The following is a 13,719-nucleotide window of genomic DNA, read 5'->3' on the forward strand; positions in this document are numbered from 1 at the left end:
TTTGAACAGAAAAAGAAATTTCTGTGAGAGCTGTTCTTGTATGGAATAGTATATCATAAATTTGACAAAGTTAGGATATTATGAATATCCTGTGCAACATTTTCAAAAATAACAGAGTACTTTCACCATCCACTGCTCATTTAGAGAAGTGTGATTCAAATCCTATCAACGTCTAGAAGAATTCTTAAAGGCTAATGTTTTTTTCATTTTAATTCTACTGAAACAGTGAATACAGTTTAATTACATGTAGAAACAAGTGTACACTAATACATATCACTAAATGACATAAAAGGATATACTGAGTGAACAAAATGTGTAAATAAAAGGATACTTATCATAATAAAATTAGTTTTGGAAAATTATACTCAAAACAGATACTGGCTGTTATGTTAGCAGAAGAAGACTGCTTCTGTTTGTTAAGAGACTAATTTTGAACTACATTTTTCAGTGTATTATTAACAATGATACTAAAAGGTATTTAACATTTCAGCTCATCTCTGCATGCTTCCTGAAATTAAAAAATTGAACTTAAAACAGCTGTTATATAACTGTTATATTTAAGCCCACAAAGAGCAATAAAAGTAAAAGTAAAACAAAAGCTGTCCTTTATAGGAACTGGGGAATGAAAACACTTGATGGCAGAGTGGTGATGCCTTTTCTCACTGGGCAGCTCTTTTTCTTCTCCTGGTGGCTACTCATGAATTTGTCAGGTGGTGGTGGGTACAAGTTAGCAGGGTTACTCTTGCTTGATGGAAACTTAGTGGACCTTTTGAGGCTAGTAGAGCCAGGTGAGCAGTGATAGCCTGAGATATGGGCGGATTCTCTATGGTAGTATACTGATCAGCAAAACATTCTGATGCCTGCACATATAGATAGACCTGTTGTCTATCCACATATGCAAAAGAGAAAACAAATGAAGCTATAAAAAATGATTACTGCTCAGTGAGGAGATGATAATTGTCCCCATTCCTATTTATATATTTCAAGAGCTTAGTGGCAGACAACATTAACTACAAAATTGCATTCTTGTTTTGAGAAAACGTTAGTTTAACTTTATTCAAATAACAATGCATATCATGTCACATGTCATAGAAATGTATTTCTCTAGTAGTTTACAAGTTAGCTTGAGTTACAAGCACATTTCCGGTAAACCAAGAAAATGTCAAATGACTTTTTCCTTGGTTAATTACAAAAACGTTTACTACTAAATGATTTTGTAGTTAACATTGTCTGACACCAAATCCTCAATTTTCTGGTTTTCTGGCCCGAAATGGTAGGGTTTTAGATAAAGATCACCCATACTATTATAACATAGTTGAAATATAGAATACTTGCACATAAACCCACATTAGAAAGCATACAAAAAATATCACTCCACTAATCTTATATTAAAAAAAAAACTTAATTAAAATAACCTAGTAAAATAAATGATTATTTAATAAAACAGTTATCTTATTTTTAATAAGAAGCTGAAATATATCATTTAGACAAAATATGTCAACATAACATTCAAAAACTTACAAAACACCTGCTCCTTTTCCAATTTGCTCTTTTGAATTTCCATTTTGGGTTTCTGAAAGGTGAACTGGGTTTTTTTATATTATGGTGATGATTATTAGGAAATGAATGCTGTTTAAAGGGTTATCCATTTCTTTCCATGTAAAATAAAACTGGAGAACTTATTGTATGGTCTAACATAATGTCAGTGGCACTAGGAAAGTGAACATCGCTGAGTGACCATGCGACCCGCCACCAAGAAAGATTTGATTGTTTGATGGCTTTTCAATTATCCTGCCTCTTCTGTAAATATTTCATTACCCCACACAGCAGGTGGTGGACATTCAAGTTTCCTATTAAAATGAAGGGTCTTACTGATTATCAACAAGGTTATTAAGATATACATCCTGTATGCTGTAATTTGGCAGTACAGGCATACCTCGGTTAACGTTACCTCTGATAACGAAGCTTCGATATAACGAAGTCGGCAAATTCAAGCCCCATTTAACATAAAAAAAAAAATTCCAGTTTAATCACCTAAAATCTAAACAAACTGAAGAAATTACGGAAACCTTTGGGGCTTCTCGTGGTTGGTTCGAGAAATTTAAAAAACGGGCCAGGATTCATAGTGTAAAATTAACAGGAGAAGCTGCAAATAAGTTTCCAGAAAAACTAAAGGAAATAATTGAACGTGAAAATTTTACACCAAATTCGGTGTTCAGTGTTGACGAAAACGGTTTGTTCTGGAAACGGCTACCAACAAAAAGCTTCATTTCTATTGAGGAAAAATCAGCTGCTGGGTTCAAAGCAGCCAAAGACCGTTTAACGTTACTCTTTGGATCAAATGCCTCTGGCGATTATAAATTAAAATTGTTATTAGTTTACCATTCAGAAAATCCGAGGGCGTTAAAAGGTAACATAAAAATGAATTTACCTGTAATATGGAAAGCAAATAGAAAAGCTTGGGTTACCAAGAGTTATTTACTGATTGGTTTGTTAACCACTTTTGTCCTGAAGTAAAACGGTATTGTCAAAAAAACAACTTTGAAGAAAAAGCTCTTTTGTTGTTAGACAATGCTCCGGGACATCCTACTGATCTTCACACGTTGGACACATGCATTCCTGTCAAAGTTGTGTTTCTTCCAGCAAACACAACTTCCCTGATTCAGCCATTGGATCAGGGAGTAATAGCATCATTTAAAGCTTATTATCTGCGTCGAACATTAAGCAATTTAACTGAACTAGAGGATAAAGAGGAAATGACAGTTAAAACTTTTTGGAAAAACTACACCATTAAAAACGCAATTGAAAACATTGATAGTTCTTGGAAAGAAGTCACTAAGAAATGCTTAAATGGAGTTTGGCGCAAAATATGGCCAGAAGTTGTACTAGAAGAAGAAAATAACATCCAAGAAATTAGAAATGAAGTTATCCAGATGGCTCAATCAATAGGTTTCGAAAATGTCGATGAAGAGGATGTTAGAAATTTATTGAATGCAGAAGATGATGGTTTTTCAGTGGAAGATTTAGAAAACCTTGTTAGCAACGAAGACAAAGATAATGAAGACGAAGTTAAAGAAGTTCCTGCCGAAAAAGTGTTAACAACCAAAGATTTAAAAAGGTGCTTAAATGACATTGAAAACGTTTTAAATTAATTTTAAGTGAAAATGATCCTGATTTAGGAAGAAGTTTTATTGTTAAGCGACAGTGTTAAATGCAATAACTCCGTATAGGCAATTGTTAAATGAAAGAGAAAAAAAAAGCATAAGCAATCAACTTTAGACTGATATTTTAAAAGGTGATTTCACTTTGTATGTAAGTTGACTGTTTATTTAATAAAACTTTTCTTTGTTCGAAAAAAAAGTTTTTCATTTTCTTTAAGTGGGAACGTATCCCTATTCTGGCCATAGTATTTTTACCTCTGAAAACGAAGTTTCGCTTAACGAAGTAATTTCGTGGAACGCATCCTATTCGTTATTCGAGGTATGCCTGTATTTAGATAGAACATATTGTGTTCTATCTAAATCTACTATTTAAAATAGCTAAAGATAAATTCAGACTGATCTGTTGGGGTGGCACATGGACTAATAAGAATCACACCCTTTCATGTACAGTGCTGGTATTGACTTTATTTTCTATGTCTTACACAGTTTTGTGCTAATGGTCTCTTGGAGCATTATGTGTTATGAAATCATAGCTTTCATCCATACTGTTGCAGAGGCCTTTGCAGTTCTGTAAGTTATATGTTTGGAAACCAAGCATTTAGCATTAGTAGAGGCATACGATGCAAGAAAGCAAGTTTATGCATCAGTCAAAAAAAAAAAACACACTCTGATTTCACCTCTCCGTTCATTCAAAATACCTGTCCAGCTCAGCCTTAAATTTATTTAAACTATCAACTTCCACAACAAAAGATGGAAGTCTGTTCCGCCAATCAACTACCCGCTGGCTAAAGGCAAACTGATGCACATCTATCCTACAACTGTCTTTCCTCAATTTGAATTTATGCCCTCTCAGGTGATTATTCTGAGCAAGAGGAAGAATCCCATCAGCACTGAGCATGCTCAAACCATTCACGGCTTTATACACCTCAATTAGACCACCTCATAGGTGCCTAGTCTCCAGACACTGTAATCTGCAAAACTTAAACCTTTCTTCATAAGAGCAACCCTTTGTAACATTCACTAATCTTGATGACCTTCTCTATACTCGTTCCAACAGCTCTACATCCTTCTTAAAATGAGGCCTCCAGACCTGTATACAGTACTCAAGGTGTGGCCTGACCATTGCCTTATACAAAGGGATAATCATCTCCTTATCCCTGCTAGACAAATTCCTGTATATCATTGACAAGACACCATGAGCTACTCTTGCAGACCGTCTGCACTGCTCAGAAAACTTCATATCTGCCTGCACAATTGCCCCCGGGTCCTGTTCATTCTCTACTACTGTCAGTGTAGTACCACAGAGTTGATACGTTACTCTAGGGTTACTGCTTTCCATATGTAGTACTTTACATCTGTCAATGTTAAACTTCATTTGCCACCCCATCAGCCCAACTGTTCAACTCTTCTAGATCCTGTTGCAGAAGCAGCGTACGGTCATTAGTGTCCTTAACAACCCTGCCAACCTTCATATTGTCTGCAAACGTGGACATTAAGCTTGATATACCATCATAAATATCATTTATAAAAACAGAAAACAACAATGGACCCAACACTGAACCCTGAGGGACTCCACTAATAACATTAGTCCACGATGAGCAGTGTCCACTGATTACCACTCTGTATTTTCCCATTTAACCATCCCTTTATCCATAGTAGCAATTTGCCTTCAATGCCACCTGCTCCAATTTGTGCAGCAGTCTTCCATGTGCAACAGTATAAAAGGCCTTTCTAAGATTCAAATATATGATATCAAAGTTATTCCCTGCATCCAGTTCCTTTGTGACCACATCATAGTTTCCAATCAAACTGGTCAGACAAGACTTCCCCTTAACAAAACCATGCTGTCCGAGCTATAACTGAAGTCTTTACATAGAGTAATGATTGAGGTATCTAAGACTTTAAAAGAGATGGGTAAACTAAATAACAAAGGTATAAATTTAAACTGAAGGAAGATAATTGCAGACACTAGAGGTTTGGAAAGGTGTCTTCAGTTTATTATTATTATTATCAGCCATATGGTTCAAGGAAGCTTGGGGCTTATGCTGCACCAGCCAAAAAAAATTTCCGAGTTACCCTGAGAGAGAGAGAGAGAGAGATGTAGAAAGGAGTCACCAAGAAAGAGAAGAATGATGATATCCAGCTCAGGACCCTGGGTGTGCCAAGCCCATACTCACCAGATGTGAGTCCCTAGAGCAATTGACCAACTGAATGAACTCCCACCTGTTCTTATGAAATTTATTAATGAGGGACTTGACAAATACTTGAAAGATATTGGTAAATAAAGTGAGGGATGTGTGACACTGGTTACTCTCTTTCTTTCTTTCCTTCTTTTTTTCTGGTGTTATTACAGGCATTGCATTGTTTTTCTAGTAATTACTATATTAACTTGCATTTTGTTATTAGTTGCTTATTAAATTTTACTTATTAGTTGCCTTTTATTTATATTTGGTAAAATTAAATGAAATCTTCAATTAAACTACTGTTTAAGATATCAAAGTGCTCATGTCGTTAAACCTGTAGTGTTCCTTATATCTGATATGTGAAATCCACCTATCTAAAACTGCAAGATCTCTTTAAATTTAATCCAAGTTAAAAATGAAGAACTTTATTTCAATACCATAAAAATCAAAACAATATAATTTTGAAATTCCATAGAATTCTTTAATACAACTCTTTTAATCAAAATATAATTCTTTTAAAAAATTAACATCTTCAAATATGAATTCCTTTACAGCCAAGCTCTTTCTATGAATCAAGTTACTCTGTGGGTCACTTTTTCCAACATACATACATTGGTGTTCAAAAAAAGTGCCTCACCTAGGAATTACACATTTCTAACCCTTTTTCATGACGTTACGTTACATTAATGACTATCATCACAAATAGAAATATAAACAAAAGATATTTATTAATAGTTAAGGCAAAGTTAAATAATAATTGACAGGTGCACTCAAAATATTCCAAAATGAGCATTTGCAAGCTTTATACAACAGTTTTGGTAAACACGACAATTATGACTGAAATGTTATCAGAAGCCCTCAATTTGCTTCAGTTTATCATTTTAAATGGAAAACAAAATGAAAAGTTCACCAGGTGCAAACTAATATTTAGTTGAACCGCCTCTGGCCCTGATGACAGCAGCACACCGTCAAGGCATTGACGCAAGGCATTGTCGAGGCAAGATCAATTTTGGAAGATAATCAACTGATAGTTCATGGTTCCAAACACGAATTATAGCTTCCTGAAGTTCATGAAGGGTCTTTGGTTTCTTTCTGGCAACTGCAGATTCCACACGATGCCAACAGTTCTCTATAGGATTCAGGTGTGTTTGCTGTTTCCTGGCCAGCTAACAGTTAATAGTTAAATATGGTTAACTATTAACAGTTAATAGTTAACCATATTTTCACCTGTAACAAATGTAAACACATTACTGTTGAACCTCTAATGCAGAAATGAAGCTAAAGTAACTACAGAAATGCCTATTTACACTTTTCGCCCGATGACAAGGAGCAGAGTGGTCCTGAAAGATGCAGTCACTTGGCAGGTTGAAATGGTCTCTAATGGTTGGCAGCAATTTGCCTTTCAATATAGCCTGGTATCCATTGGCATTTATGGAACCTTTTTTTAAACTGCATGTGACCTACTCCATGATACGAAATGCACTCCCATATCATTTGGCTGGTAGGGAATTTCACTGTAGACAACATACAGTCTGGATGGTATTCTTCATCACGTCTACAGCAAATCATCTGTCTCCCATCAGAGCCATGCAGGTTGAATTTCTTCTCATCCGAGAAAATAACTGGACTTCCACTGCTCAGAGCTCCATTTGACATGCTCCTTACACCAAATTAATCGGGCTTTTTGTGTGAGGAGGGGCTTCTTCTTAGGACGGGCTACAAGTCCATTTTTGAAGAGGCGTATTCTGACTGTTATTGCACTTGCTACCACTCCTGTATGTTCTTCTCATTCTCTTTTCAGCTCTGACGAAGAAGGCATAAGCACTTCAAAACTCAGTCCTGTTTTAGCATAGCGACTCGTTTGCATCCGGTTTCTTTTTTCCAATCAGCAGAATCAGTATTCTTGAGTTTGGAAAGAAATCTACTCACTGTTGACTTATTACAAGACACTCTATAAACAATGTAACAGGAAGAACATCCTTCTTCATATAAAGCAACGATAGCACTCTTTCTTCGTGGCTTCAACCGTGTGTAACATGCCATCCTGACACAAGAAAGGAATGACTGCAACTCTTGCAGAGTGCACTTACATAGTTGAAAGTAACAGCTGATGCAATATTAGGTCATCACCTATGCATGTAAATCTTATCTGATGCAATCTGTAAGAAATATTGCCATATACTTACATTATTCAGATGACAATTACAATTTTAAGGGGTGATGCACTTTCTTTGAACAGTATAATATCAAATTTAAAAGTTTGCAAATGATACGTCAACTTCTTTTCAGCATAAATGAAATTTCAGGAGTAATTTCAGCCTTTCCAGAGTGTGCGGATAGTGACTGCAATGGAGTTTACAGTCAGATAGGCTTTCGGCAGGCAACCATAAGAAGAGCATCATATTTTGTGCAATGTTTTCTCTTTGTTTGTAAGAGAAAACCAGCGCAATCCTAAAAGAAAAACCTCATGATTTGAGACCAACTCAAAAATAAACCAAAAATGTGCTCGTAAATGTTCAGAGCATTCCTTAGACTGGCAACAAAAAAAATTTTTGTGACATATTTCTACATGGTCTTATTTATTGGTAATGTTAGGCTCTACTTTAGTAATAGTAAAATTTTCTATATAAAACAGGCCTACAGTTAATAGTAAAAAAAAAAAAAAAATTCAGTCTGTATGACAATTAGGTCCAACACAGCATAATAGTAAAACAAGAGAATGCAGTAATGCACATCCATTTGAGTGAACCATATTTGTTGTCATGATTTCATTCATTTTCAAAATAATTAATTGTTAACTTCTGTGATCTAGTGGTTTTGCTGAAATATAAATAAGAACATGTCAGTGATCATAGCTCAGTAGTTAGAGAATTGGTCTCAAAAACCACAGTTTGTGAGTTTGAACCTCACTGGCAGCTACAAAGTTGCTGTAAGATTATTTTTTTATGTGGCCCGATGTTGCAAGTGATCAAAGGTGAGTGTACACAGCATACATACTGGAGTGAACTGTGTTCAAACACACATAACTACTAAACACAGTTAAACACAGTATTCGTTATCAAAATGATTAATTGTGAACTCCTGTGACCTCTGGTTATGCTAGAGTATATAGAGAAAATATCTATCAAGAATTAGTATTATTTTTTTAATGTAGTTGATTCTATTTCAAGTAAATTCCTATCTCATTCAGTATCTCTCCTTTACTATTTTCATTACTATTTTCGTTTTCGTAATTGTTTATTACTATTTTCATGCAATTCACTTTCCAAAATCAGAATCAGAGCATTATAGCAGGAATTAATACATATCATAAATCAGGCGTTTGACCAGCCTGATCATTGACCAGGCGTTTCCAATATTTCATTTTATGTGATTTTAAAATGAAAATATTTAAGTTCTTTCTCATACCAATATACACTAAATGACCAAAACCATTTAGACATACGCAGGTAGTTGCAAAACGAGCTTTTAAGTCAAAAACTTAAAATAAAATAGAGCTACTTTTGGTCTGATAGTTTCAACCCTCCACAGCAAACCTCTTGCCAACTTCCAGTAAGTGTTAGCTGGAATTTTCCTCCATTCCTCCTGCAAAGGACCCTCTCTGAGTTGGTTTGGAAAAAGACTCTCTGGACACAGCCTAATTCACTAATCCAGTTCATCCCGTTCGTGTTCAATGGGGTTGATGTTTGAGCTCTGAACCAACCAATCAAAATTTTTAACATTTTTTCATAAACAGTGAGAACCATACAGACTTGTATGGCTCTCACTGTTGCACTGATACTGGCAGTAACCAGTTTCCATAGCTCTGCCACAGCATAGGTAGTGTGCTATTGTCCAAACATTGAAGTAGGTCATGGCTTACATGGTTTAAGGGATTATCATCAAATGGTCTATGCATAAAAAGCTCATTACCAACAGAACATATTCAATAAATTTCATGGTTGAAATGATCCACTCCAAAAAGAAGTGCTCTCTGAGTGATCTCCACACCCAAACATGTCCACTGGAAAAACATTTATTAGTGAGAGTCATCATTCCATAGCACTATTCTACAACCCATGAATTTCAGTAATAATACCATTAAAAACACTATTTCACACTGGTGACTGACATTAGGTTATGTCCAGTTCCCTTTTATGAACTGAAGACCATGTAACCCTCTATGGCTATTCCTGTGACCTCTTGGACTTGCTCTGTGTTGTTTCTGCAAATGACATGCATGAAATATCCTCTAATTTGGTTTGTTAAATACATACTATGAGTTTGTGAGGCTTTGTTCCTTTTAAATATCACCTATGGTCTTCCATTTTTAAATAACATATCATAGTGGATTTTGGGAGATTAGCATTAGTAGTGACATATGGTGCAAGAAAGCAAGCTTACAGCTTATACAGCATCAGCCAAAAAAAAAAAAAAAAAAACCACTTCCCATTTCACCTATCCTTTCCCTCCCAAAATTTGTCTAGTTCTTTCCTGAATTTATTTAAGCTATAAACTTCCACAACAACAAAGGGAAGCTTGTACCAGCAATCAATCACTCACTGACTAAAGGCAAATTTTCACACATCTATTCTATAACTGTTCTTTCTCAACTTAAATTTATGCCCAATCAAGTACGTAATCTAAGCAAGGGGTTGAACTGCACTGAGCTTGCTCAAACCATTAAACCTTAAACATCTCAATCAGATCACCTTGCAGGTACCTAGTCTTCAGAGGCTACAATAGGAGCACCCCTTTATTCCCTCTCACCAATCTCATTGCCTTCTCATTCCAGCAACCGTACATCCTTCCTAAAATTAGGTTCCCAGACATGTATGCAGTACTCAAGATATGGCCTGACCACTGCCTAATACAATGGCTAATCACCTCTTTATTCTACTAGCAAAATTCCTGTATATCAATGATACCATGGGCTATCCTAGCCACCTGTCTACATTGCTTAGAGAACTTCATATTTGTCTGCACAATTACCCCTAGGTCTTTTTCATTCTCCACTACCCTGGGCGTAGTACCACACAGTTGGTACATTACTCTGGGGTTACTGCTATCCATATGCAAAACTTTACATTTGTCAATGTTAAACTTCAGTTCCCACCTGACTAACTTTCCTAGATCCTGTTGCAGTAACATACCATCATTAACAACCCTGCCAACCTTTGTATCATCTGCAAACTTGGACATTAAGCACAATTTACCTTCATCAATATCATTGATAATATAGAAAACAATGTTGGGCCCAACACCGAACCATGGGAGCTCAACTAATAACATTAGTCCACAAAGAGCAGTGTCCATTGATTAGCACTCTTTGTCTTCTCCAACTCAACCATCTCTTTATCCATAACAGCAGATTGCCCTTAATGTCACACTGCTCCAACTTGTATAGCAGCTTTTTTATGATCAACAGTATCAAACAATTTCCTCAAATCCAAGTATATGATATCAAAATTATTTTTTGCATCCAGTTCCTTTGTGACCACATCATAGTATCCAATCAACTTGGTCAGACAAAATTTCCCCCAAACAGTACTGTGTCTGAACTATAATTGCCGTTTTGTCTTTATGATCCTGCATTACCTCCTTAACCAGTGACTCCATTATCATTATTTCCTCTGGAACAGAAGTTAAACTAACAGGTCTGAAATTACTCGTGTCACTCTTTGATCTCTCTTTGTGAATTGGGGATACATTCACACATCTCCAGTCAGTGGAAACCTCCCCTGAATCCAAGGATATCTCATTATTATGGCTAAATTGGATAGATCCCATCCAACCTAGTGCCTTTTTTATATTTAACTTCAAAAATTTCTCTTCCACTTTCCTTTCAGTTATTACAAAATCATCTAGCTCCTTGTTATTGTTTGATAACCTTATGACCTCCACTTCCCTACAGAATTCCTCATGTGTGAATTTGTAGATGCAAAATACTCATTCAGTTTGTAAGCTATCTGAGCAGGATCATCAACAGTCAAACCATTGATATGGTTCATATCAAACCATTGATATGGTTCATATCAAACCATTGATATGGACCATATCAATGGTTTGTAAAGAAGTCTTTGCATCCTTTGCCAAGGATTTCTTGTAATCAGCCTAACATCCTTTGCAACTTGATTACAGACTAGCTTATATCTACCATAGTCTTCTGCGTTGTCTGATAATTTATATTAATCTCATGCATTTTTTTCTCTGCCACATGTCTCATCAGTTTATCTGACATCTATTTAGGCCTAAATCTTGAACAGTATTTCTTAGTTGGTATTAAAATCCTAGTAGCTTCAAATGAGTCACAGGAGTGCACAGAAAGGTTACTAAGTATCTTTCGCTAAGTCTTCATTCGCAAATTCTTTTGGAAACATAAATTAATGGCTGACATGGAAGCCTATGATAGATATAAGCTGGTCTGTAACCAAGTCACAAAGGAGATTAGGCAGGCAAAAGCAGATTATGAGAAACCAACCTGCCACACTGAAAGTCCATTCCATCCCACATAGCATACACCTTCAACATACTGCTGCTGCTGCACAGGCAGGCCCACAAGATTTATATAAATTATGTTTAAGCTGATGCACATGCATAGGGGTGTCAGAATATACATATAGTGGCCTTATAGTGTTCTTTGATTATTTTAAAATGACAAGTGATGAATCAATATAAATAAGAAAATTCTAAAATTAATAGATGAAAAATATTTATCACATGCTCGTTTAAGCTATAAAACAAATTTCTAAAAATAAAATATAAAAAGTACCTGACATAAATGAGCAAACCTTTCTTCATTAACAAACTTTCCATCTAAGCCAAGAAGACAGACACACAGAAGACATAAAATAATTCCTAATAATGTAATGTTATTACACATGGGATGTGACAGCTGGATATACCTAAAAGACATATAAAAAAAAATTTCTCACATAATTATTTCAATACAAACAATTACCAAAAAAAAAAATAAATAATAGTGAAACTCATTTATAGTGTCTGGATCAACATTGTGAAATCTGAATATCATGTTAACTGACTGAAAAAAGTGCATATGCAGACAGGTCAAGAAAGTTAACGTATCTGGAAGATAAAATAAAAGTCGCCCTTGTCCTTAGAAAATGATAAAAATTTATGTAAACAGTTAAAATTAACTCAAAACATAACACTATCATTTATACAAAGGAGAAACTTCCCACAACAGGAGTGAGAACTACATTCTAGAGCATTCTGTTGTAGGAATCTTCAAACTAAATATGGTTGTGTTCACAACATCACAATATAATTTTTGCTAAATGAAAAAGGAAATAATTTTTTATTTATATTTATGCTCAAAGAGATTCAATATGGTACATAACTTAAAAATGTTCAGTACTGTGCATCACATAAATCTACCAACACTTAAGTTTTTTTTATGAATCTATCTTTGAGCAAATTCAAAATCCCACATTCCATACGGTCAAAGTTTGTTTTTAAGAAACAAATAAATAAACATCTCAGTAACTGATTAAATGATTGACTGATTTAAAATCGTGATCACCTATAAGAATGGGTCAGCCTTCTTCAGTACTAACATCATTCATTCATTCATTCATTCGCAAATTCATTTGGAAACATAAATTAATGGCTGACATGGAAGCCTATGATAGATATAAACTGGTCTGTAACCAAGACACAAAGGAGATTAGGCAGGCAAAAGCAGATTATGAGAAATCTTTGGAAAATGATGCAAAGAAAACAGCAAAGAGTTCTTTACCTATGTAAATTCTAGAAGGAAAGGGATGAATCAGATTGGTCCACTGGATATTGATGGTTCAACTGTTGATGATCCTGCTCAGATGGCTAACAAACTAAATAAATATTTCGCATCTACATTCACACATGAGGAGTTATTCAGGGAGGGGAATGCCAGAGGTGAATTAAACTCTGGCAGTGAGCTAGATGATTTTGTAATAACTGAGAGGAAAGTGGAGAAGAAATTGTTGAAGATAAACACAAGAAAGGCACCTGGGTTGGATGGGATCTATCCAGTTATATTAAAGGAGGCAGCAAAGGAAGCAAGCAAACCCTTAGCCATAATTATGAGAGCTTCCTTGGACTCAGGGGAGGTACCCATAGACTGGAGATGTGCAAATGTGATCCCAATTCACAAAGGAGGATCAAAGGCTGGCACAAGTAATTATAGACCTGTGAGTTTAACTTCTGTTCCAGGAAAATTAATGGAGGCACTGGTTAAAGAAGCACTGCAGGATCATCTAGATAAGACTTCAGTTATAGCTCGGACACAGCATGGTTTTGTTAAGGGGAAGTCTTGCCTGACCAATTTGATTGGATACTATGATGCAGTCACAAAGGAACTGGATGCAGGGAATAACTTTGATATCATATATTTG

At 35.4% G+C, this 13,719-nt stretch overlaps 1 protein-coding gene across 1 annotated transcript in view; it reads right to left on the reverse strand.

Moving 5' to 3' along the window:
* The window catches only part of GABA-B-R1 (gamma-aminobutyric acid type B receptor subunit 1), a 268,778-nt gene that overhangs the window by 81,628 nt on the left and 173,431 nt on the right, over window positions 1-13,719 (reverse strand). The window contains exon 11 of the mRNA XM_090368625.1: window positions 12,096-12,228. Within this exon, the coding sequence (XP_090224751.1) occupies window positions 12,096-12,228 (133 nt within the window). The remainder of the gene's footprint in view (window positions 1-12,095; window positions 12,229-13,719) is intronic.

This window comes from Mastigoproctus giganteus, chromosome 2 (genome assembly GCF_048544385.1).
Source record: "Mastigoproctus giganteus isolate SK-2022 chromosome 2, ASM4854438v1, whole genome shotgun sequence".
Taxonomy (NCBI): Eukaryota; Metazoa; Arthropoda; class Arachnida; order Uropygi; family Thelyphonidae; genus Mastigoproctus; species Mastigoproctus giganteus.